Here is a 26,007-nt window from a genome sequence, read left to right as displayed (position 1 = left end):
TTCTGGAGCTTGGATATCTCGCGGCTCTCATAATGCCGGGCCTGATACACAGCTCCTAAATCATGCTCTGGCAAGGACATTGTTCCCTCCCTCTTCATCCTCTGCTCTGCTCCATCCTATAGCCTGCATTACTAAGTACTCACTAAAAATATGGTTTCAAACGTTATACAGCCTTCCTTTATACAGCGCTGTAAAGCTTTGCCCTTCCTTTTTCTAGCTTTGCCCTTTCGCTTTCAAACAAGGCCGATGCTGTGCGCCAAATACAAAAAGAAGCCAAATAAAAAAAGATATTTTAATACCTTGTTGAACTTTTACATATTTTGTTTTTTTCTGTCATGGGCCTCAAAATCGTTTCCATCAACTGCTTTGAAGCAATGATGGAAAGAAAATTCAAAATGACTTCCTCAGTTTTGCAAAAAGCGTTTATAATCTCACTTGTGGTGGTTTCTGGCTTCTTCGGGAAAAGAGTTAATTCGCTAACGAAGAGACAGAGGCGCATTTGTCAAAAAAGTTCCAACGTAGCAAACCTTCCACTGTGCTTTAGCAGAGGCACGAAACTAAAAAAATAAATAAAATAAATCTAAATCCAAACCTCCAGCTGGAAGGTGGGAACTCTCCATTTTTCTGAGATGTGTGCTCCATGCTATCTTAGAACCTCTTCTTCCTGTTAATCCCAGAATATGATGAAATTACGCTGGTTGATTCCCCGTAAACCAGCAGACGGAAATACACTTATTTTACATTTTCTTCCCTTAAAGTTTTATTAATTTTTTTTTTACGACATTTCAAAATTTGCTCATAATTGCCATGAAAACGGAATGGAAATATAGAAAATGATAGTTTAAAAATGTAAAAAGGAAATGGGTGAGTTGGCAGAACGTGGGCTCCATGTGTAGAGGATATATTCCTAAGGAAGTCCTGGGTTCGAGTCTCGGTGTCTGACCATTTGTTACATCACTTCCTCTCCTCTGTCTTCTCTGTTTTCTATTCTTAAGCTGTTTACTAAAAACCACTAGACTCAAAAAATATATATATATTCAGCCCCACTGATTCAATACTTTGAGAAACTTTTTTGAAGTAAAGTATTCCCAGACAATGACCATATCATCAGATTACTAAAATAGTAGCTTAATAAAATTTCTTGCCAAAAGATAATATAAGCCAAAAATCCCCAAAACAAAACAAAGAAAACACTTTTTGCAAAACAATGATGTAGACCATTATTTCTGAAAGGTATGTTTGCTCGGTTCTGCATAGAAGCCAAAAATTTGACATTTTTGACTTGACTGTTCAAATTACCTTCTTCCACATCTATTATGTCTCCTACATGGCTTCTGGGAAACTTGTGTGATTCTGACTACTTGTAATGTCTGGATCGCATATTGAGATGAATAGAAGGTCAGAGGGTGATAGTTTTATACTCCTGCTTTCTATGTTTGGATTCAGGGACTCTTAATGACATATGAGCAGCCGCTTCCTGCCCTCACTTAAAGAAACACGTGATTGGAGGGGATGGTGGTGGGAGTGGGACATATTTAATTCATGACCAGCCACATCTGCCCGGTTCAGAGAGGGCTCTGCATGCAACAGCAGTCAGGGTGAAAAGAACAAATGGACAAAGAGACAGAGATCCTTTTGGTGCTCGCAGTCACAAACATTTCCTCCTCCTTTAAAATCCCGTGTTGAGTCATATTTTATTCAAACGTTGACAGCAATTACTGTCTCTTCCCACAGGCTGGTTGAATGTGTAATTTCCTCCATTTTCAAGGAAGCTGACAGTTTGACAATCATCGAGCAGCTACTGCTGTTTTGGCAACCCGAGTCCTGCCACTGAGGAAGCGTTTTATTCTGATTTTTCTTACACCAGCTTAGCCTGGAGTTCGAAAAGCACTTCTGCCGTTCTTTCCCTCCCGATGCCCCTTCATCGTTTGCTTCTGCTCCTGAGGGCGCACATCTCATCAACGTGCCAACTCTAATCATCTGAAACTTCAAGTGCTGCAAATTTTGGTATTTTCTTGATCTCTATCTGTGGAAAATAAAATAAGCTTCCTAACTGGGAGACGTGGGCACCGGTGGAAAAAAAAAAAGACGAAAAAAGTCTCGTCCAATACAAATGGATCGCAGTTCGGCGTTCCAGCAACCCACAGATGGCATTAGGACTCGCAGTTGAAACACGAACTGGAACATATGAGATGACAATGTCTGAGACGCCGATGCAGCCAGCCCACTCAGCCGTTGTCAAAGGACAGTCTACAATCTGAAGAACTACCAGAGTGGAGAAATATGGGTATCATTTGCCAAAGCTGAGCTGTTTTACATGAAACATTCCTGCTTAGAAATATCTCCCTGCATAATATCCTTCAAGTTATTGTTTAAATTTTACCACTCACAGTCATTTATTAGTAGCTGAGTGTTAGTGTGGGTCTTCATGTAGTAAAAACTTCACTATAAACACTAATGTTGCGTTCATGTTTAGACTGACTGTAAACGATTCTTTACAGTCAGTCAGATTCAGGTTAATCAGATTAATCATGATAAATTGATAATTGAAATTATTATCAATTTTTCTGGCAACCAATTAATAATCAGCGAGAATACGCACACTCAGTAATATTAAGAAAATATGTTCTAAAATGCAAGTCAAGAAAGAAAAGCTGAGATTTTGGCATTTTTACTTTGGAAGGATTTCATTTGAAACTGCACATTTTTCTACAAATGATCAATAATTCACCAAAGAAATGTTGTTGTTGCATTTTAGAAAATAGATTTATTTTGCTTTTTGAGATTAAAGGGGTTGATCCTTTCAGCTGCATCTTTTAATGTGTTTCTGATGTATAAAAAAGTGGTTAAACAAAACAATCTGAAGAATGTTGCAACTTAGTCATCCGATTAATTGATTAATCGTCGGAATGAATGATCTTTTGCTATAGTAAGCGCTGCTTGCAGCCCTTTGCTACTGGCATAAAATGGTTTCATTTGCTAAAATGAAACCAAAACTGAATACAGATCAATGATGCATCATTTTGTTTTGTTTTTTTATTTAATCAAATTTTAATCATTTGGATTTTATCCGACCTGAACTTCCCAAAATTATTATTATGCATATTGATAAGCTCTATTAAGTCAAGTGTTTCATATTCTGCATAGTTGCAGAATCTTTAGATAACATGGTACAGGGACATGGAGCCGGCACTTTAAGGAAATGGTTGTGTTAGTCAAATACACAAACGTCAGTCCAATGGTAATGATCTTAAAGCATTCAACGGCTGTAATGGTTAAGTGAAAAAGCATGCAAGATGAGTACTTACCGACAGGGCGAGCTGGAGACACAACAAAGGTGGAGTGGATACACAAAAGAAACAAAGTAAGACACAGACGCACAAACAGAAAAGGAACAAAACAAACATGATAAAGTAAAATAAATCAGAATGAATGGCATGTTGAGCCAGGGACATGACAGAGAAGATCCAGTAGGGGGCCGTCCACTGTTCAGTGTGTTCAAGTGAAAACAGAATCTTCTCGGGTCTAGAAAACTGATGAAAACGTCCAAGTGGGACGAAGCGGATTATAATGTGGCTGTTTTTGCTCTTCAGGGACAAATCTGCAACTGGACCTTCTCTGTCTTCACAAATAAAATCTACTTTTCCATAGGTGATGTTGGTCAGAGCAATGCAAACATGTTTCACAGCTGCTGATGGATAAAGCAGAAAATAAAGCATAAACAGATGCAACAAACACCCAGAACTCAGTGTACTGGCAACATCGTTACACTGCATCATATCAAATCTCCATCTGCGGAAAGAAAACCTAGAAAAACCGATCCACGCATGAAGTGGTGCTTGGCAGAGAGTCAAGCACTATTTTTGAAAGTACTCTTACGTTTTGAACTTTTCTACCTGTAACAACCATACACTTCAATGTATTTTATAGGAGTTTTATGTCATGGACCAACAAAAAGCTCATTCAAAATTGTGGACAAAAAGTTGAAGAAAACAATGGATTTCAATTGAAAAACTATGAGAAAATTGTGACTTATAGTCTAGAAAATACGGTAATCTCAGCCTTCCAAAATGGCTCAAAAACTAACAATTATATAAAGAACCAAGACGTTTTTAAATATAGACATAACAATAAATGCATGTTTTACCAGTTTCTCAGTTTTGTCATGCTCAATGCTCATTGGTCCCAGAATGATGCTAAAAATTGACAACAATGTTTTTTCTTAGCTTTTTTAGCTTCTTGTCATTGGGTTGTAAAATTCGCTAAAAGTTGCAGGTCCAAACACAACACAGGTATAAGTTTAGCTGACAATCTGTGGGGTTTTTATATTATGTAAATCTCTTTATTTGTAAAAGTGTTGACACCTATAAATCATTTTCTTGGTGCTTAGTGTTGATTTATCATATAAAATTTGAATAAAAACACTGAAGTTTGCAAGGTCATATTCAAAAAGTTAAAATATGCATTCATATTTTTGAAAATAACCTTTAAGGAGATATAAAACATATTTTTCACTGAACCCAAATTCTGTATTTTTTTTTAATGGTCTTATGTAATACTATTATCTTAAATGTCTTGTTTTTATTACCTGTAAGTGGAACATCATCATGCTTAACAGAAACAAGTTTTCAAACATCATCCATCTACGTGTAATTAATTTATACAATAAAATGTTCTGCAATATTCTAATTCATAGATTGGCTCTGTAGTAATCGCGCAAACTTAGAGTTTGAATACTTTTGAAACCCGGAAACGTCAGTATCATTAATTTATTGCAAAGCGTCACAACAAAGGTCAAATAACACAGAAAAACTGTAGAAGAACAACTCAAAGCCACTTGTGTTCTTATTTTTTCCCGTTTTCTATTTTGGCGACACGGTACACAGATCTGTTGCTGTTGATCTGTTGATCTATAGCAATTAACTGACTACAGTTAATTGCTATAGTATCAGGATTCAACATCAAATAAACATTTCCCCACACAAAGATCAGAACATTCAGTCCGTTACAATTTTATGCTTTCATGCTTAATATTTATTTCATAATTATTAATAAGTCTGAACAACACTCTACTAATGATCTGCCAGGGCTTGTGTGTGGGTCATTTGTTTCTTCATTTATTTTTTTTACTGAACTAAAACATAGAATTCCACAGCAGATCTACATGTTAAAGTTGTCAAAGTCAAACTAGCATAACTGTCCTGCGTCCCACTCTCTCACTGTTATTTTTAATTTAGACTTCCGACAGTGTTGACAGTAAGAAGCAAAGCACTTCTCTGGTTTTCTTTTAATGTAACACGTAAATTTAAGATTTAGCATATTGACAACTTGACAGCCAAAACTATTTGTAGTCAGTGTCAGCGAGAAACTTTTTGCGTGATCTTGTGCGCCATCAGGTTGTAACATATCTATCTGTGGCTTTATGCTACTGTCACCAACCTGTTTTCAGTCATTTCCTGGCCTAAAGTGCTCCACAGAGGCTGTGCATACTGGGTGTAATGGAAAAAAAAAGACTGGTGCAAATAAGAAAAATTATACTCAGAACGTTTTTATTAACCTTCCAAACCCCTGGTGTGGTTAGAGACGGTGTGCACCAGTAATCTGTGAAATGGCCTTGCTGACTGGGTGGTCGCAGCGGGGCGTTAGCAGTAGGGAGGAGGCGGAGGGGGGGAGGCAACAGTCGGCAAGAATAAGAAGAGAAAGTAGGCTGACAAAGTGTGTCGCTGATGGACTTGGAAATGTAAATAATTAAACAGATTCATAGACTGTAAGCATCTCTGTTGGCAATGAAAGTCTGTGCGCTGCGTCTTCATTAGCATAAAGAAATCCCCGCAGAGAAAACTGTCAATTTAAACCTCATGCTGGCGTGAGAGCGAGGACCACAGCGCTCCGTGGCGCCTAGATGCGCTGCTGCTGTGTGCTCGGTTTGCAGGCAGGAAGACAGAGGAGAAGTTCTTTACCTCTGACTGTGAGAGTGGCCGAAGCCTCCAGCTTGCCCACGCGGTTTTCGGCCACACAGGTGAACGTGCCCTCGTCGCTGATGGAAGCTTTCTTCACTCTCAGCATATAGTCGTCCTTGTCGTAACGGATGTCGTACCTGGAAGCAACCGCACGAAGCATGAAGTTCAGTTAGAGCCCAATACATATACCTTCAGCTTTGGTGGAGTTTCACTGAGGACAGATTGAAGGAAAAACTACTTTAAAAAAAAAACTTTTTTCAAAAGTAGTTTTTCAAGAAAGTCCTCACTTGAGGTTTCTCTTTATATGTTCACAAATAATATGTTATTAAGTGTGTTACAGTGTGTGTCTACAAGACAAGCATCACAATCATTTTTATTAAATAAATTGCTTATAAAACTACACACAGTTTGTTTCATTTGTAGTTTTTCTGATATGAATTAAAAAATAATAATCATTTCATACATTATAATGAATCTGTTTGTTGTATACAGCATGAGCAGTGCAGATGTTTTAAGCTAGCAGACATACTGCAGGTTGTATTAATGACATCATTGCATAATTGGTCAACAAATAAACAAAACAAAAAACCCACTAATCTTAGAAGAGATTACACTCTCTCTTAGGATCTTCATTTTGTTGAATGTACTGTAGTTCGCTGCTGCCTTGAGACCATTATGTGGACTTTTAACAAAATAAAAAAAAGAACTGCAAAAAAACCAGCAGCACTGAAATTATACAGGAGCTTTTAACTCAGAATATATCTATGTGCCAGAAAACGTTTAATCTGCAATCCAAAGACCAATAAAAACACACCCAAGCCCAGTGCGCTGAGGTCTGCTCAAGTTAACCCTTTGGACACAGAAAAAGATCTCCGGAAATGAATATTTTTTAACAAACTACACCTGAGCAGAGAGATGTACCTGAACTACAACATAAACATACAGTACTGTTGTAGCAGTATGGTACAGTACCCTAGTAGTGTGACTTGAAGTTTTGTAAATTTGTCATTTTTAAACAGATGTTTTAGTTAAAATGGCAATATATATTGACAACTTGATTGTTTATAGACACAGGAAAGTAAAAAAAAAAAAAGGCTTTTTTCTACTTTATACAACATAATAGATGACAGTCCATGGCAATACTTCTTGATGTGACTGTAAGGGAACAGTTTTCCACGGTCCATTTCCTTCAGAGGGAGAAAGACCCCTCTGCTCCAACTATCAGGTGTACTGATGGCAGCTTGCCACTGGCAGCTGAGGAACTAATTTACCCCGTCTATCTACGTCTTGTTTTTTTTTTTTTAACCTACTGTTATGACATTTCCTGAAAAAGCAATCAAAGGCAGTTTTATTGAAGCACATTCCTCAGCTATGACTGCTGGGTTCCACCTTTCCACACTGGCACTTAAAGAACCATAATGATTATTTGACTGAGTCATGACTGAATGCTTTGTTCTGGGGGGAGAGAGGGGATGTACAGTTCCAGGTACTGGTGGTTGGTGTAGATAAAGGATTTATTGTTACAAAAAACCCCAAAAACAAACAAAAAAAAAAGATGAGTGGGATGGTAAGGAATGAGATGGCACCTTTTCAGACAAGCCTGCTGTCAAAGGCAAAACAAACAGCGCCAACAGGCAGAGTATCATTTCATATCCTGCCTTCCGGATACAGTAGATAGAGCAACATGAACTCTTGAGTTACCAGGGGGGGGCAGGTGACGAAGGGCAACAAAGTCACAAGAACAAGTTAGGGCAATGCAGTGGATCCCGAGATGTGCTAATAAGCAATATGCTACTACATTTTTTTAAGGCAGAGTCACAGAGTCATAAATATTTTCTGTTAGACTGTTCCTGTGCTTCAAAGGCCTTTTAATGACATACCAGAGAAAGTCCTGAAATTTGTAAGTCAGAATAATGCAACTGAGCTCCTACCACCGGCTGGAGGAAACGACTCAAAAACCTCTGAAGATGACATGAGCGCAACATCCATTTTCACAAAATGTAAACATTAATTGGAGAGGCATCAGATTTTAGTGGGTTTAGGATTTTAATTCACATTTATTTAATCAAGGTCAGCACAGTGAACGATGTTACATGATAAAAACTGGAAACCGCAGTTTTGTATGAAGGTTTTCTAGGCCCACGGCTAATTTGTAAACTGATAAGTCATTGGTCCTTGACTTCTCATTTGTCTTTGGCAAAAAGATCACAAGCTGTTTCTGCCGCTAGCATCAAAATTTTGATTTGTTTTGGTTGTGTTTACCCAGAATGCCCTGCTATGCAGTTGGCTTCCTGCTTTTGGAGCGGTATCAAATGTAATCACATGTGCATTTGAACTGAACCACAGTTCGTCTCAACCGAACCGACCTAGGTTTTTAGGTGGAGAAGAATTTTGGTCTGCACCAGATTTCGATTGCGTATTGACATTATTTCACATTGCAGGTAGACTCCAGTATGTTTACAGTGTTTCTGTTTTTATTCTTACCTGTTGATGTAAGTTAAAACTGAAATAATTTACATATTTTCAGACACAGAACTTCATTCTAAAGCATATTTTCTCCTATTCTGACCACTCAGTAGAAATAAATTAACAGATCCCTTTCTAATTGACTTAAACCCACCTTTCTCCCCCAGTTCTGATGAACTTCAACATACAACTTGTAATAAGTTGTTGACTTGTGACAGGAGAATTTGTTATTTCTGTTAACTGGCAATTGAACTGTTGTACCCGATAACCTTACATGGAAGAACATTTTGTTAAGAAGACTCTTTACCTTTACAGTAATTTTCGTCATAGTTACATAACCCATCATCAAAAAATGAAAAGAGAAAACAAACAGCAGTTGAAGTGTTCATTGAGGTTCCCACAGTCCTGACTGAGCCCTTGTTGTTTTGGAGAGGGCAGGTATGCACATATTAGACAAAAATCTTATTTTTATTGGTCCAGCCTCAAGCAACCTCTCAGAACACAACCTCAGGCTGATTCATGACTTATAAAAGGGACATGAGCGCAATCAATCTGTAATCAACTTCCCATATGGAATCAGCTTAGATGACAAGATGAGTGGAAATACTCTCAGGGATAAGAGGCGGTTGCGGCCACACATGTAAGTGCCCACAGCGGAGGGGAACAGTAGCTCTTTATTGCTAGAGCTCTGTTCTCCATTAGAAGAGGAATGTAATTGCACATGTATGAGGGCTGTGGAAAAGACTGGAGCACCAAGTTTGTTCCACTGGACTCTGCCTGCATTTCAACCAGGGGAGGACATACTGTTCACACACGGCACAAAGAAGACCACCGTTCACGCGCACGCACTCACACACAAACATTCTGAATCCAGAGTCTTTCACTCCTGCGGGCTGATGAGGAGTGATGGGAATGTAAGCAAATGCCAAAACAAAGCAGCGTTTTTTTTTTTTCCCTTGCTTGTCAGCTTGATGTGTTTTCAGCATGAGAAGGCTGTGCTGAGATGAACATTTAATGGGCATGCTTTAAAAGCAATCCATCTCAAAGATCCTCCAGATCATTTTTAAGAATTTAACTTTCAAGTGTCTGTCAGGAACACAGCCACCCTTGTTCGACCTTCGCTCTTATGCCAATTCACCCACATTAAGAGATTTCCATCTTTCACTATACAAACAGCTGAATAATCGTGTCTACAAAGGGATTTTATGGCAGAATTTTATCTGCAGTACCTCTTTAAGTTCAGATTGATAGATCCGGTAGTAGGGGGGAGGAGAGAAGGCTGTGTGCCGACTCTCAGCATGAGTCAGAATCAAGATAGAGTTGGAGTTTAATTCCAGCAAAGAACCTTAGCCAGGCTGCTCTGCCAAAGACCCTTTCCTGCTTCATTTCATTCTGCCAGCTTGATCCAGTTTCACACCATCGGACCACTGATTTCCCTCAAGCTGATCAAAGGAAGAGAAGTCTACCTGTCCAGAACTTGTTGCCCGTAAGAGAGAATCAATTACCCGCTATCAGTTCTCATCTGGCTTCAATGCAGCCTTTGGCCAGAGCTGCCCTACCTCTGGTCCCTGGCAACGTCTCCCAGCCAAAACCCCCCACTGGGATTCATCAGCAGTCAGGCATTAATCGCAAAATAGTTTGTCAAAATTTCCACCTTCAAATACCTGGCTGTTTTGTGGGAACAATTTTTTTCTTTCCAATTTAGTTATTTGTTCCATAATTAAAGTGTTTTTTTAACTGAATTGAAATTGCTTTTCGGTGGACATTATGGCACGACTGGAAAAAAAAAAAACGTGGCAAGAATGAAAAATGTGGAGCCACAGAACAGAGATCACTGATCATTTATTTTTTAAGTAAAATTTGTCTGAGTGGAGCAGAAATTAAAGAACACAAACATCAAAGGAATCAATATTACACTGAGAAATTGGTGTGTGAGAGAGAGAGGGTTTTCAAAGCACTACAAGTAATGATTACGTGCATATTCCTGGTATTTAAAAAGCATTACCTAAATTATTACTTGGTATTTTAAAAAATTCACAGAGAAATTATCTGGTGACTGTTATTGACCAGTTCTCAGCCAATTGAAACCTTTTACAGTCAGATACAGAGTGAAGATAACTTACATTTATCTATTTTAATTGCAGATGAAGCAGAGAGACATAAAGAAACTTTTTAAAAGCTCTGTTCTGACATGTCTGAAAGTCTTTAAGGCTGGAAAAGAGTGAGAAAGAGCAAGACTTTGAGGATTTCTTGATTGAATACGGCAAAGTTGCCGTGTTCAGCTGCCAATCTCGGTCTGTCATAGAACATGTTGCTTTGCCTTTTACAAACTCAAGAGTAAAGGTTCCACATGCATTGTCTAAGCTGAACCACACCGGTCCTGTTTAATCTGCTTTAACTAGGCTCTATATTATTTGTCTAGAAAGTCTGGTTTGTTTGGGGAGGTGTGAATATGCAACAAAACTTTAATGTAGATCAAAAAAAAATTCATGCAGCAGGATGTTAAGCTCAGTGTCTTCTTCAGGGCTTTTTGTGTTGTTAGTTTCAGTGATCTTGGTGCAGCGCCACCACAGGCCAGGAGGTAAACAGGTCTCTAAAAGGGTTTGGATCATTCGCCACAGTTCAGTGGTAAAGTGAACCACACCAGGTGAAAATGTTGTAATGTTAGTCCCCAATCAAACTGAGTCCACCAGACTATTAGGTGACTACGAGGTATGCAAACTGCATGAACTGTGCTAATGCAAAGATGCTAATGTTAGTTTAAAATACAGATTCAATGACAATTTTGTGTTTACTCTAAAAGTATTGGTAAAACTCTGTTTTACATCAATTGCTTTCTCAAACATCTGTGCCATAAGCAACGGCCATTCACAGCCGCTAAATCTTTTAACAGTTTTCAGAGAAAAATAAAAATGTGGAGATTCAAAATCAGCCATATAAATTCTGATCTCTGCATCTACATCAACCTCAGCTCAAGCTTGCACCCTAAGCACCTTACATATTGAAGGAAGTAATGAAAACAGGAAACAGATCCTGTTATCTTTTCCTTTTGCAAAGTTGCAGAAGCGGGGAAAAAAAGTAACCCGCTGAAACCAGATGGTCAGCATAACACGGGCACTTCTGTCACTTTAGCTTTAACAGCTTACTCAAATAGAATGACCCATCCATACACCTCTATCATACAGCTCTCTCACAACACACAATTGCAAACACACACATGCACTCACATGCCCCTGAGGAATTGAGTAAAAAAGAAACAGCCTTTTCTGCTGAATGTTGCAGTGGCTCTGCTGTGGAGGTCAACAGGAACAGAGGGGATGGGAGTGGGGGGTCTGAATGCATATGGACTGCAAGACATTAGAGGCTCTGATAAGGCACAGGAAGAGGCCACAAGGGTCCAAAACAAATGAGGAGACCTATGGAGGGAGAGACATGAGAAGCACACTAACCTTGCAGGCAAATAAAGCTGGCAATGCACACTGCTAAGGTCTTTTCACAGGGGGCTTCTCAGGGTGAGGGATGGAATCTTTAGCCTAACAAGACACAGTTTTCCTCTCCTGGCAGCTGCTGTCAACACCGCCTGTCTGATACTAGCAATATTACACATTTGGAAAGATGTGCAATACATCATTTTGTGCACAAAATTACAAATAGGAACAATGAAAATTTGAGCCACATACCAGTTTTTTTGTTTAAAGATAAAAGATTTTTCTTGGGGAAGCACAATCTGATAGCATCAAAATCTTATTCAGTGAACATTGATGGAGTGGTATTATATGTTTTCCAGTCACATAATGTTATTTCATAGCACAATCAAGTAACAGTGTTACTGTCAGTTGTTATGCAAATGCTACATATAAGAAATATAACTTAAAAGCAAAGAGGAGTGCAGGTGGTGCTCGCTCCACCCAGCCACTTTGCACAACTGAATGGTTGCCATGGGAGATTAAAAAATTTCTCAATCATGCATGAAATAATCATATCAACACTCCAGGTGTGTATTTGATGAGGGGATAACATTATAGCGTGATGGTGAGCTCAAAAGAGATGTTTTAACATAATACTGCCCCTTTAAGAAAAAAACTAGAAACCCCAGTTCCAACTAAATAAACAGGTGGAAGGGATGGATACATTTAATACTTCATGTGCTGGTCAGTGATTTTATACCTGCCCGAAGTACAAAAAAGCAATTCTTTTTTCTCGCGGTGCTCAAAGTTCAAGCCCAAATTGCCAGATGTTTGTCAGCACACAAGCAGGTTCTCTTACAGTATTGATGGCAACATTACCCCCCATTTACGAGGTTAAAGGATAACTAATAAGGTAAACTAATGGAGCCACAGAGCATGATCATTGTCATTTTATGCTTCACTTTTACCTGTTTAATTTTTGCATGTTAGTTTCATAACAACCATCAGACGATGATGCTGGAACTCCAACAAGATTAGAGAAAGTTTAGCTTTACAAATGATCCAGACTAATAAGGCAGATAGGCATCCAGTAGATGATGCCTTTTTTAAGAAACACCTTTAAAGAACAGAGATATAAGCTCTTATGGAGAGCTCTGGTTGTTTTTCAGCTCTGTCTCCTCCTCCGTTCCATAGAGATGGAAGGCACTGCCATCTTGGCGCTTCAGATCGGCGCTCTAAGTGCCAGCGTGTGCATGTGTTTGCCTGAGAAGCAGCTGGAGCCACTGAGCATATTAACAACCTGTTTACTCAGCTGAGGTTCCCCTCCCCTCCACCTCCTCCTAGAATGAAAGCAGTGCATTACAGAAAACCCACCGAGAGACTGGAAGCATGCAAAAAGGCCAGCAAAGACAAGTTGAAACAATACGACAGTAAAGAGGAGCGGTCCTGCTAAGTCCTTGCCTCTTTCCACAGCTTATCATAATAATAAGGACAGTGTAACCTTTCGGGATGAAAAAAAAAGAAAAAAGAAAAGGCAAATAGAGACCACTCCCCGCTGTGTAGACAACTGCTTGATCTGCTGTGGGCTTTTATTCTCTTTCACACAAAGTAAAATACCAGAAGGGACTGCGTTTCTGTTTCCAGTTCTTCTTCTTCAAATGCGCCTGTCACTTATCAAAATGGAAACTTCTCTTGTGTGGGAAAATCCATCCGTCCTTGATGTTCGCCGAGTGATGATAAGGAGCAAAGAAAACAGGAAGAAAATGTCAGAATTAAAATATCTGCATCTGAACGCTCGTCTTCGCTGGCACCACTAATTACGCTTCGGGGAGGGAAAAAAAATTTGTAGATTGCAATTAGAGGCAATAGAATATTTATCTCTTTTTAATTTTTTGCTCTATATTTCGCCATGTTTATCATCCGAAAGTATGGCCGCACTTCAAAGAGATGTTACAGTCGGCGATGGACGCCGGCGCATGACACGTATCCAACTCCATAATAAATCTGTTAATTAGTGTACAAAGTGAACTCCGTTCCAGAGCCAACTCCCTATCACAGACTGGAGTGAAACACTTTTATGTGTTTGCCTTGGCACAGGGCTCCCGTCCCACTGCCCAGTGAACCGAATCCTTATCAGACGCAAACAAGCCGCCTACGCTCCGCTCAGCAGCTAGCCTTGGGAGATGTCAGGCCCGTTGAGTGTGTGCTTTATGAGGTGATCCAAGCAGAAAGCGACCGGCCTGTTGGCTAAAGACGGAATGCTGGTCTCTTTGAAGTCCACTTCTGACAATGACACCGATGCTGACCGTGACTTGAGTGACTTGCAAGCGAGGGAATAGGTTGATTCACACACACGTACAGCTGCCAACAGCAGTATTGCTTTATGATCGGTGGCCGGAGAGATGTGCTGCAGCTGGAGACGTCTCTCTGTAAATTACACACTGTCGCTGCTTCTCTCTTAACGACTGTTTTTGTTATTACAGTCAGGGCCAAACGCAGGTGTCATGTCCGTGATAACACGCCGACCGAGTGCACAGGGTTAAACGTTTGGAGAAGGTAGTGGTCATCTTCCAGGTTTCTAACATCTCTGCGCCTCTGGAAGGTCTTGTCATGTTTTTTTCTATCTTTGTTTCTGTTTGTTGAAAATAACAACTAGATTTCTCTGCATAACAAGAAAATATCCATGATAGACTATACTAAGGCAATATTACATATATTCCAGGCAGGATCAATAACTATGTTACCTTCAGTTATTCTAAAAAGTAAATATCAAATCTGACTTAAAATGCATGTTTTCTTGCAATTTAACACCTTGATATTGGATAATGTCACTAGGTGTTTGCTAATTGCTGCTTGCTAGCTCCAAAGTTTGGAAAAAGCAGTTAAGAGGAGGAGCTTTGTCCTCAAAGGCGGAGCTAGGTCAGCTGAGGTAGATTTTACAGCGAAATTGTATTGGGAGAATGAAGGATTCCTCAAACATGTATAAAAGAGCTAAGGCAACACTCCAGGTATGGTTTTGGTGAGGGAATAACATTTTGACATGACGCAAAGCTCAAAACGTTAATTTTAAACAATACTGCCACTTAACATTTAGCCACAATAACTTAATATTGTGAGTGATACTCTAAATTTGACTAAATTAAGAAGAATATAGACATTCAGGGTCTCACAACATGAAAGTATTGTGCTCAAAAGAATGATACATGAATGACAATCTTTTAATTCATTAAAAACTGTATAAGCTTTTAAAATAACAAAATTAAGTAACTTTACATAGAGACTCACTTTTAAATTCTGCAATGAATTTATCAGTTATTCAATATAGAATGACAACATGTCTGAAAACAGATTCTGTCAGCAGACTACTTATCTGCCAGGACAGAATGCATCTTGTTCAGAAAGTTGAAAAAGCATTTGTTTTCTTATTGGCTGTCTAGTAACGCTTCCCAAGGCCTTCTTCTCATTGGCTGATCAGTACCTTGTCATGACTCCTTGTCAGGAACTCAGGTCTTGAGCTGATGAAATCCTGTTTTTAATCTATAAAAACCAAAACAACTGAAAAAAGCTATGCTTAAATTAGCTTCATATTCCTAACCTATACTGTTTTATGGATGAAACTCTTAGCTACTTACCTATCTTGGACTCTGTCTTGCAGTCTACATATCATTGTAATGGTTATAAAGAACATTTCCTGAAAAGAAGGAATGCTTCACCCAAACACTCGAGATGTGTGTGCTGCCAACAGATGTACAAAGTGACCTCTGGTAGCTGCATCAGGAGGAAAACCTGAAGTGTTAAGATACTACCTTGTACCAGCCGTCGGTACAGTCACTGCCAAATCAAATGTAGTCTGTCACGTCGGTACAGGAAACAGATTTTTTTTCGAGAATATTCCCTTAAAAGAGCGTACCTCCCACGGGGAACATCAATGTCATCTTTCCTCCAGCGAACATTTGGTTGGGGGTCTCCTTGTACCTGGCACCGAAACTCAACCGTCTCCTCTTCTAGGACCACCTGGTTGATTGGCCTCCGAAGGAAGGTTGGTCGCTCTGCAAGATGTGCAGAAAAACAGATAAGCATCTATTTTTTTTTTTTGGCTGCTGTATGCAACTTCAACACTATCATCATGGCCTTTCTCTCTCAAGGGAATCTCTTCTAATTCTTTATTTTTACTTTTTTATCCTTCATTGTCCTGCCAGTCTCTTACTTTTGTTCTTAAACAAACAAGAGAGAAATTTTGAAATGGTACCCTGAAGCCAACACTCAAACAAAACAACTACCATCCAGCTTCTATGGTTCGTTTCACTCCAGCTCTGCTTTATGTCATGACAACATAATAGCAACTCTGAAAATAAAAAGTCATAAAACTCAATGCAGCTCAGCAGGACAAATCTGGCAACAAAGTCTAAGCAACAGAGCTTTAAAATCAAATTCTGAGAGTACCTGGCCAAAGCCATTATTTTTCATGAAGGTATGTAGTAGCACTGTAGCATTTAACACAGGCCAAAACAGATTCATGTTTCAGGGAAAATTAGGAAATAATGCGCACCAAACACTGTTACTTGTGCCGTCTCACTGTCCCGTTCTCCAACCATGTTGGTGCCCACACACACATACATGCCAGCGTCAGTCTTTCTTGTGTTTGAGATCATGAGCTTTCCTCCTCGAATCTAAAGGAGAAAAACAAGTAACATTTTTCAGATGTTTACTTATTTACACTGACTTTTTTTCTTTCATTCAGTAAAGTCTTTCCCTGTAAGTTCATTTGGAACAAAATATGTTTAGTACACACCAGCAAAATAACATTTAACATTACAGCTCAGCAAGTTACAAGTTCAAACCTCAGAGAATTTTACTGGGATTTTACTGACAGAGCAACATAAAGTAATGCATGTTGTAAAGTGGAAGGAAAATAACACATGTTCAGCCACCATTACTGGAGATTATTTTAGTTTTTTACCACTGCTTTCTGAAAAGGGGAGGATGACATTTGTGTAAAATATGCACAAGTTTTTTGAGAGAGACTTAATTTTCAGCTATTTGTTGTTCCTAACCCTTGTGAATACCCAGGTTTCCTCTGTGCTTTGCTGCAAGTCTTCTATAAAATGCCTCGATCAACTTTTCACATCTAGAGAGCAATTTATTTTAATCATTCTTCTTTGAAAAACAAATAAAATTCTTTCCATTTGCACAATATACCTCAATGAATAACTATTTCTTAGTTGTTGCATTGTCTCTAAATTGAATTTAGATCTGGACTTTGACTGGGCCGTTCTGTTTTCTATCTTTCAGTTTGCTTTTGTTCCAATTGCAGATGATGGACTGAACATCGGAGTGGGAACATCTCCATGACGATATCACCAACATGTATGGCATGTTGCTGGGGTCTTCATTGGACTATGTCTTCACTACAGTTCTCTAACAAGGTCGGTACTTTCACAGAACAACCAGATTTCATTTTAATTGCTTTTGGTCAGACCATAAAATCCCAGTAAAATAAACTAAAGTTCGGGGTTGTGAAAACAGTCTAAGTAGCTGGAATTTTTACAGTTTAACAGCTGATACTGATTTTTCTGTTGGTTTAGATTGTCTACAACAATACTCACAGTGACCCTGTCTTCCTTGTCATCAATTCGCACTTTGTCTTTCTTCCAGTAGATGGTGGGTTCAGGATGACCTCTGGGAGGGACACATTCAAGTATTGCTGGCTCTCCTGCCGCCACCACCACATCGGTCGGATTCTGCCTGAAGTCATCTCGCAGCACTATGTGAACAAAGAGCCACTCGGTTAGGGAAAAGTGAATTATAACACACTTTATTACGTTAAAATCACAAACTTCAAAATAGGATGGACCCCTGGTATAATACTAGCCATGTTTTAAATATAGGTATCGGTCCGATAGATAATACTGGGCCGATAAGTATTTCTGGATGGAGAGCGGAGCCGGTTGGCCGTGTGGTTTTTGTTTGGTCATGTGGCAGCGGTAGTGATGCAGGGCAGGATCGTAGGATGTCCAATTGAAGACAACAAGCAGCGGTCAAGTCCAGGGCCCGGTCAATTTTTTGAAAGGTGGTGAAATATATAAAACATTGCTAAAAATTAGATATGAGGAAAAACTATGATATTTATATGAGACACTGAAGTCGACCCAGTTTTGTCAAAATGAATCGACCTTAATTTTCTTACTTAAAACACTAAATATATATTTATAAACTTTAATATGCAGTGGAAACCATCTTTAGAGCACAGAAATAATGTCGACAGCCTTCCTTATCTCTGTGTACAGCCAATCAGTGTCAAGGAAAACGAATGGCAGTCTTGGACTGCTGTTTGCAAATATCAGCCAAGTACCATTGTGTATAAGTTTCAGCATTTCACGTTGTCTTTCAAATATTTTAGAAAAAAATTCCCAAAAAATGGCAAATTGTCCATAATTCCTTTAAATTCCAGGAAAATTGCAAAAAAAAAAAAAATTGCAAATGGATAGTAGAATCTGTGACAAAAAAACTACTGAAAATCATGTGTTTTGTCTCTTATTTCATTGTGCACTACTGTAAAATATTGATAAAACAAACCCACTGCAGTCCTGCTAGTGCTTTACATGAGAAAAATGTTTATTTCAAAGCAGGAGTGGAAAAGTCTTTTCAAAATTTATTCTTATGTATTTTTTTGTGAGCACCGTGCACTTTGAAATGTTGCAGGGCCTATCTGAGCCATTAAAATGGAATATGCAGCTTCATCTGACTGGGCACAGCAAAGCGAAAGCTAATTGGAGCTAATGGAGGTCCCAGTGGAAGCAGTAGAACAAACAGAAGCAGAATGCCCTGAAGCCTGGTGTCATTCACTTGTGAAGGCTAACAGGGCTGCTTCACTTTGGTAGTGATGTACACATACACTTTTACACACACCCAAACGTTCGCTAACACACAAAAAGCCAGTGGGTGGTCGGATGAACAACTGTGGCCTTGTGTCTAATCACCCCCCAGGTAGGCCTTTCATTAGAGAGATAACCTCTCGCCCTGCAGAGTGTTCAGAGAAACACACAACAGCAGCTCATTATCAGACGGGGAGTGCTGGCATCGCACAGACACACACCGACGCGCACACAAATGCAAATGCTAAAAGACAATCAGGCACAGAACCAATGAGCGATATAACCCCAGAACAGGAGGCAACCTTTGTAATGAGAAAACATGAAAAACAAACAAACAAAAAAACACTCCATGAAAAGTAGTTTAAAGATGTAAACCTGCTCCTCCTCACCTGCCTGCATTGAAACAGATTTTTTAAAATCTATAATGAAACTAATCCTTGACGGAGCTCTTTAGGAATTTCAGTGTCAGTCTTTATTCCATTATGGAAGCAGAGAAGGGCACACCATTTCTCTGATGGATAAAAGGACAGAGGCTTGTTGGGTGGGTATTTGAAGGTGCTTAAGGAGGGCTAAATTAAGGGCAGCACCACAGGTCCTTATGCAAATTCCATGCGGGGGCGGCAGGCGGCGGCGACGGGGACGGTCGGGGTTATAAGAGGGGATAACTGGTCCCTGCGCTCCCAGCTTCTCTCATCTCTTCATTTCCTCTCCTTACCCTCTCTGCAGAAAACGCTGCAGCCATTGTCTCCTTATTTATTTATTTAGACCAAAGGGCCGGCGGATTGGAGGAAGGGAGGATGCTTTCAACCCCATTATCCTAGGGATGCACAGGGGGCGCAGAGAATAGGACTTTTGTGTGACATGAATTCAAATGAAACCTTTACACTGGGGGAATTGCAAGAGAATACAGAGGAGGCAGCGATGGAGATTTTCACTCCTCTTACGCAGGGCTGCCCTCTAATCTAAAGAGCTAAGGTAATTAGCCAACTCCAGCGTGCCGGGCCCCCCCCAGCCGGGCCACCGTCTCCCAGCTCTCTGTATTTGCATTACAAACAGGCGTCCCGCAGTTTAAAAATCGTAGCCTGGTGCGGACCAGAGTTTTCAATATCACGTCGGCTTTAATTGCTCTCTCCCATTCACCGCTGATAGCACCCGTGGGATTTTTGTCAAAATCAATTTCCTTTGAAACAGAGCGGCGACAAAAGAAACACGCGTTAGGTGCATCATTACGGCGCCCGCGCCACGCTGTCTAATCTAATCTGTTGTGGCACATTGTGTCATGGTAAATGCATCTCTTACCCCACAATCTACATAAACACGACAACACAACAAACACAAACAAAACACAAAAGAGGAGACGGGACACGCTTAAATAAGATCCAACACTTACAGTACAAACATGCACCTGTTGACGAGAGATGATGTTTGCAATAAGTGTGAGTATGGGCAACCATGACAACACCTGGCAGGTATATTTACAAGTCAAATGAGAGGCGGAGTCATTCCAGTGATGCTGTTCTGGGCTAAAGTTTTCAAACACTTGCTCCCAGCCTAAATCTAAGCACATTGTCTTTTTTTGGTCTGAGGACATAATCACTTGGAAATCATAAAGATTATGCATTTTAAAAGAAGTTGATGATGGACCAAACTGGGATCATTGTCCTGATGCAACACGCTACTACGCCCTGTTTTAAATGAACCAGTGCATCACAAGCAGCAAAGCAGACTCTGAACATGATGGCACTGGTTATTGTAGCGCCGTACCACAATACATTTTTTATCTCAAAACGTCCACTAGCTAACTAACAAAAGTGTGCAAAACTCTATGGATATTCTGCTAATGTCAAAAAAACTGAATAGCAGGAATGTTGTGTTTTCAATAAATAAGAAGTGCAATAAAAACCACACGAGAATAAGTCTGTCCAAGACTCGTACTTTATTGATCCCTTGGGAAGACTCCCTCAGGAAATTGAAGTAAGTCATTAAAAATCATGGCGGCAACGAATGTAAATACTTATGTGAAATATAGTCAGTCAGTGATTTTAGAGCTATGGATTCAACAGTTTTGAATGACAACTTTTTCTGAACTGTGAGATGGTGTGAGAACATTGTCCCTGGAGACCAGTTTCTACAAATAAATGTGTTCCTGTGTACAAACTGGTGTGACTCGTGTAATGCCACAAAAGTGTCTCCATTGCAGTTTTACGAAAAACACAAATTTCCAATCAGATGAACCCTGCACGATGTTGATGTGAAACTGATTTCAATGAATTATTGAAAGTATTAAAAACAGTAAGGTCATCATTATTCTACAGAAGGAACAAATGCTGAAAAACTCCTGCCCATCTGGAGTTGTTCATAACAGAATCAGCAGGTATCTCTTTCACAGCACCATGACTGCCTGAAGGCACCTCCCTGTGAGGCTCTCTGTCAGGAATCATAAGGCAAGCAAATGTTTTCAGATTTCCACAATAACACAGGCATTTCATTTATATATTTATTTATTTTTTTGTCTTGTTACTCTATGTGAGCTGCATTAGATATGGTTGCATTATTAAGTGGGTCTGTGAATACGCTGTCAGAAGATGAACTGTGGCTCCCAACACTAAGGCCCTGCAGGCGTTTAGACCCACATCATCCAACAGACGTAGAGTAATTGACTTTCTATCCCCTGAAACATTCAGCTCTTCTTCTTCAGCTAAAAACATCCCACCTCCTGCAGAGCTACAGTAGGCCACAAACTCTGCCATCTTGCTTATTAATATTTATGCTCATATATTTATATATATATTTTTATTTTTTTAATTTAAACCTCCCAGTTGGTTAGGTGTACATCTGTCGATCCAGCTGTGGGCTAAAAACGAACCTCTGTTTGAGAAACATGCACTCTTGAAGCTAATCTATTTATTTCCATCATATCAGGGGAGTTCAGTTAGGAATGGAGGAGCATCAACACCGCAGTGAAGTTTCAACTCTCTTCAGTTGGCTCTGACTTTATGCCAAAACCGTATCACAAAAGAGACAACCATACAATTATTTTTCAAATCACATTGCATTACTCTAACATAGCAGCCTTCTGCCAGAATCCAACAGGGAAATGTCTAGTGCCTGATTAACAGCATAGGCCATCAATATACTGCAGTGTATCTTATTGTGACTTAATAGTGTTTAAATAGTGAAAGAAAAGAGATGCCTAAGAGCAGCGGTGGGCAGACCTTTGCTAACACACTAACAGCAGAGCTAATTTTACATTTAGTATGTTAGCGTTTTGGCTAACTTTGAAAACGTTTAGCACAATTAGCTTCTTAAAGTAATACTTCTCAGTAAACTCAGTTGAATAAGGTTTGACATTGTGAAGAATTGTCCAGGTAATCAGACATTTATATGCTCTTATGTTTAAGGTGAAAGAAGACGGTTCCGTTTTCTCTCCTCTCTCCTTTTTCTAAAGAATTTTCATTGAGCCAGTAGCAAGTATCAACGAATGACACATAGCGAAACCACTTACATGAACAGACAACCAGGGGAATGAAAGAAACTTATACAAACATATGAATTGTTTTTAGATCTTTGTAGTTAGTACTCATCCACTTGTGATCCGGTCCTTCAAGTTATGTTTCATCTGTGACATATAACAAATGTTGAAATGATCTCTGTAACATTAGCTTCTGCTAAATACCATGTTGCAAAAGTCCTTTAATGTTAGCGGAACTAAGGTTCATGATTAGTAATTTAGGGTTAGCGGAGCTAACGTTTTGCTTAGCGGTGTCCACCACTGTGTAACAGTGTCCCTTGACTACTTCTGAAGACAATTTGTTATGCTGAGTGTTGGAGTCAAGCGGGTTGAATATAAGCAAGCACCAAACTTGTGAAATTCAAAAACATTTACAGAGCAGTGCAGGTGAGATCTTACCCAAGACAGACTTGGTGCACAAAAATTCAAATGGACACTGTGATGCTTTTTATTTTACAATGCAAACAAGATGCGTTTCTGCACAGAGGTGGCCAGCAAGGACAGGATGAGGAGTAAGATTTGGGAGAATTCGCCACCCTTTCCTATAACACGAGACATTTCTTTCTGTAGGGTGAGACTGCTTGTCGGAAAGATTAGTGGGAAACCTTGAATGAAGCAGCAAGCCTGCATAAAAAGATAAGTGCTGAAAAACACATCCACCTACAGGAGAGCATCGGGCTTTGGAAGGTTGCTCTTTACACCACAATCTCAAAAAATCTTATTTTTGACTGTCACATCATTCTGATAGACAGTCGCAAGATAAATATTTCTAAAAAACACAAAGGTAGCGGGTGTGCATACCTTCACAAGAAAATGTCTATGACTTGTTTTTATGTTTGCTATTTACAACATGAAATAACCCCCTGCTCTGTTATAGCTATCCTCCCAGGTCAAAGGCTAGCCCTCAGGCCAAACCACCAGCACCCGAACCCACCACCTCCCCTGCACACTCTGATTAGAAAATAAACCATGCACACACAAAAGGAAAGCGCTGCCGAGCAGTTGCTCCAAGCTACAATATCTTTTCATTCAAGTGTTCTTTGCGCTTCATCCGGCAGAGTGCTATTACGACGCTGCTGTTTTCAATTCTGCCCCTAGAGAAGAGACACAATATATATGTCAGTTGACAAAATGCACCAAATCTACTCTGTGTGCTGCCATTGATGGTTTGTATCAGTCTTGACGCTGAAGGCTGGAGAAGGATAATACCATAGCACATAAACCGTTCTGATGGCCGACAGGCCTAATTTGTCTGGATGCAAACCCCTTTCTGCTTCCTGCGACCGGCTCGTTTGGCCTCCCACCGACCGGAGATGACCTTTGCCCCTCTGTACAGATGCAGAAATTACCCCCTCAGCTGGCAGGCGAGCACCAGTTTCACACATATCTTCTATATTCCTCCACAGGGGGGGTTGCAGGTCAGAGTGGGGACTCAGCTGCAAAAATATGTCCGTCTGGCAGTGCCCAAGGCCGAGCAGAGGCTTCCATCCCCTCATCATTAGCAGGACTCATAACCATCTCTCAATGTCTGGCTTATTCTCACCATCATTGGAGGTCATTCCCTGACTTTCCTTTTTCTCCATTTTCTCTTAATCGTTTTCCACGCGTTTCATACACCCCAAACCACCTCCTTCCAGTCTTCCCCTCGCTTGTCAGGGTTCCCTCTCTCTCTGTTTCTGCAGCAGCCGCAGATGAAGCCATGCACGTGCACACGCAGTCATTCTCCAGAGACCATTGGCAGATCCGATAGCATCACCAGCGCCATTCTCAGTATCTGCAAATCCTGCTCTAAGGGATTGTAAATAACACTGTCACTTTCACAGATAAGATAGAGGCAAAATGGGAAATAGTAAAAGTAAAGAAAATCATATGACTGGAATTGATTTTATAGTGGGGGCAGGGGGTGCTTGGGGAAAGAAGGGAGGAAAAACGCAGGTGGTGATACCATATGAAATGTGCATCTTTAATAGCACCTTGGAGTGAAAAACACACAGCTTCTGTGTTTGGTGAGGGAAAAAGAGAAGCACAACGTTGTGTCTTGTAAAGTATTTATACCCCTTCAGGTGGGAGAATCTGTTCATTGAACAACTTTTTGTGGTGCGGTTTTCTGAAGTGGTCCAATGGAAGAGGGGCAAGAAAAAACTTTTTGCTGAAAAAAATACTATAGTTAGTCTCTGAAGTATGTGGAAACCACATATAAATTAGAAATGGCGTTATTTTCAGATGAAATCAAATTTGAGCTTTTTTTTTTTTTGTACAAAACTAATGGGGTTAGATTGCTGTGAAAACACCCAGAGCAGAGAAACATGGTGGTGGGAATGATATTCTTGAGAAAAAAAACTTTTAGAGGCTGGAAAAGATGCAAGACCGGGTCCACTTGGCGTTCATATGTGTATTTAAATTGTGCCAGAGTTCCCTTCAACCGAACCGAGACCTAAGTTTGTAGGCGGACCAGAGTTCACTTTTTGGTCTGGATTAGACTTTGATTGTGCATTCACACCTTCCCAAACAAACTGCACTTTGATAAAAGTGGAGTAAACATGGTCTGTTATTGCTAATGACGTGCATTAGCAACTATAGCTGACACTTCTCTAACAACATGAGCAGATTCACTCACCTCAGGATGCTGACTGGTTGAAACAGAAAGTGAATAATAATATTTATCTCAAACCAACAGATTTAATATTATTTGCTGATCCCTTTTAATAAATAATTTCACAAAATTGATCCCAATTTTCATGCAATATTCCGGAATCCATCAAAAGAGGGGGGCACTTACTTTTTAGATGAGAAAGCTGATGATGTTTCAGAGATATCTCTTTCATTTCCTCACATTTGGAGTCAAGTAATTTGGGATTTTCAAAATGGCAGCATTTGTCACAGGAAACTGTGACAGCAGCTTCAGAAGGGCCCAGTCAAAGTACAAACCTAAATTCTGAATCTGTGGCAGGCTTGGGACTCGCTTGTCAAAGTTGCTTTCTACCTGACTGAGCTGAATGTGCAAAGTTGATAGATACGTAATTAATAACACTTACAGTTGGTGTTGGCTTTAAAAATACATTTGCAAGGCACAATTTGACTTGCAACTGGAGAAGCCATTTTGTCGGCTCATCAAGGTCAAACTACGGAGGTGGTGAGCAGCAAAGAGGTGATGGGGCTGAGCTCAGACAAATGGAACACATTCCATCACACTCATAGGTCATAGCATGCTTCCATCTCTGATTGAGTAGACAGGGCTAAACAAACATCTGTATTTAAAGAGCAGTGTCGTTCAAAGCCCATTTATCAAGCGGCACCCTTAATTTGGCCTAACAAGCCCCAGAGCAGCACAGTAATGACAGTAGGACCACAGCGGACCACTCTGCTGGCCAGGACAAATGTGCACTGTTGCTCCTGTGAAACAATACAATTAACTCTTAATGAACCTCTTTTCCTTTACGCCCTTTAACTGCTCCAACACGCGAGTTACAGTACGGAAACACACATGCACACACAGACTAAATTCAATTTGGCCTAATCCATGTTTTATGGTAATGTATATCTCATTAAAATGTTATTTAAAAACTCATTAAAATTCACTTGAAGAAGTAATGGCTTCATTACGGTAATAAGGTGAAAAGCAAAGAAAAAGACAAGTAAGGACAATGAGAAGAAAGAGCGCAGAGAGACAGCTTTCTAATCACTTAATTGTGTCTAAAATGGAATACATTTGCATATTAAATAACAGTGCTGTATCCTCCTTTGTATCTTTTTTTTCTCCTTCTCCAGCTTCTGTAATTAACAACCGC

General features: G+C 39.8%; 1 protein-coding gene across 6 annotated transcripts in view; it reads right to left on the bottom strand.

Moving 5' to 3' along the window:
• Positions 1-26,007, bottom strand: part of robo2 (roundabout, axon guidance receptor, homolog 2 (Drosophila)) — a 349,267-nt gene that overhangs the window by 68,027 nt on the left and 255,233 nt on the right. For 4 of the 6 annotated variants that reach the window (XM_055045287.1, XM_055045288.1, XM_055045291.1 and 1 more), the window contains exons 3-7: positions 17,440-17,597; positions 16,383-16,503; positions 15,744-15,882; positions 5,961-6,097; positions 3,309-3,320 (exon numbers count right to left, since the gene is read on the bottom strand). In XM_055045287.1, the coding sequence (XP_054901262.1) occupies positions 3,309-3,320; positions 5,961-6,097; positions 15,744-15,882; positions 16,383-16,503; positions 17,440-17,597 (567 nt within the window). The remainder of the gene's footprint in view (positions 1-3,308; positions 3,321-5,960; positions 6,098-15,743; positions 15,883-16,382; positions 16,504-17,439; positions 17,598-26,007) is intronic. The other 2 variants (XM_055045290.1, XM_055045292.1) reach the window with 1 other exon arrangement.

The sequence above is a fragment of the Poeciliopsis prolifica genome, unplaced genomic scaffold, assembly GCF_027474105.1.
Source record: "Poeciliopsis prolifica strain line A6 unplaced genomic scaffold, Auburn_PproV2 SCAFFOLD022, whole genome shotgun sequence".
NCBI lineage: Eukaryota > Metazoa > Chordata > Actinopteri > Cyprinodontiformes > Poeciliidae > Poeciliopsis > Poeciliopsis prolifica.
This window is presented reverse-complemented; position numbering and strand designations above follow the sequence as displayed.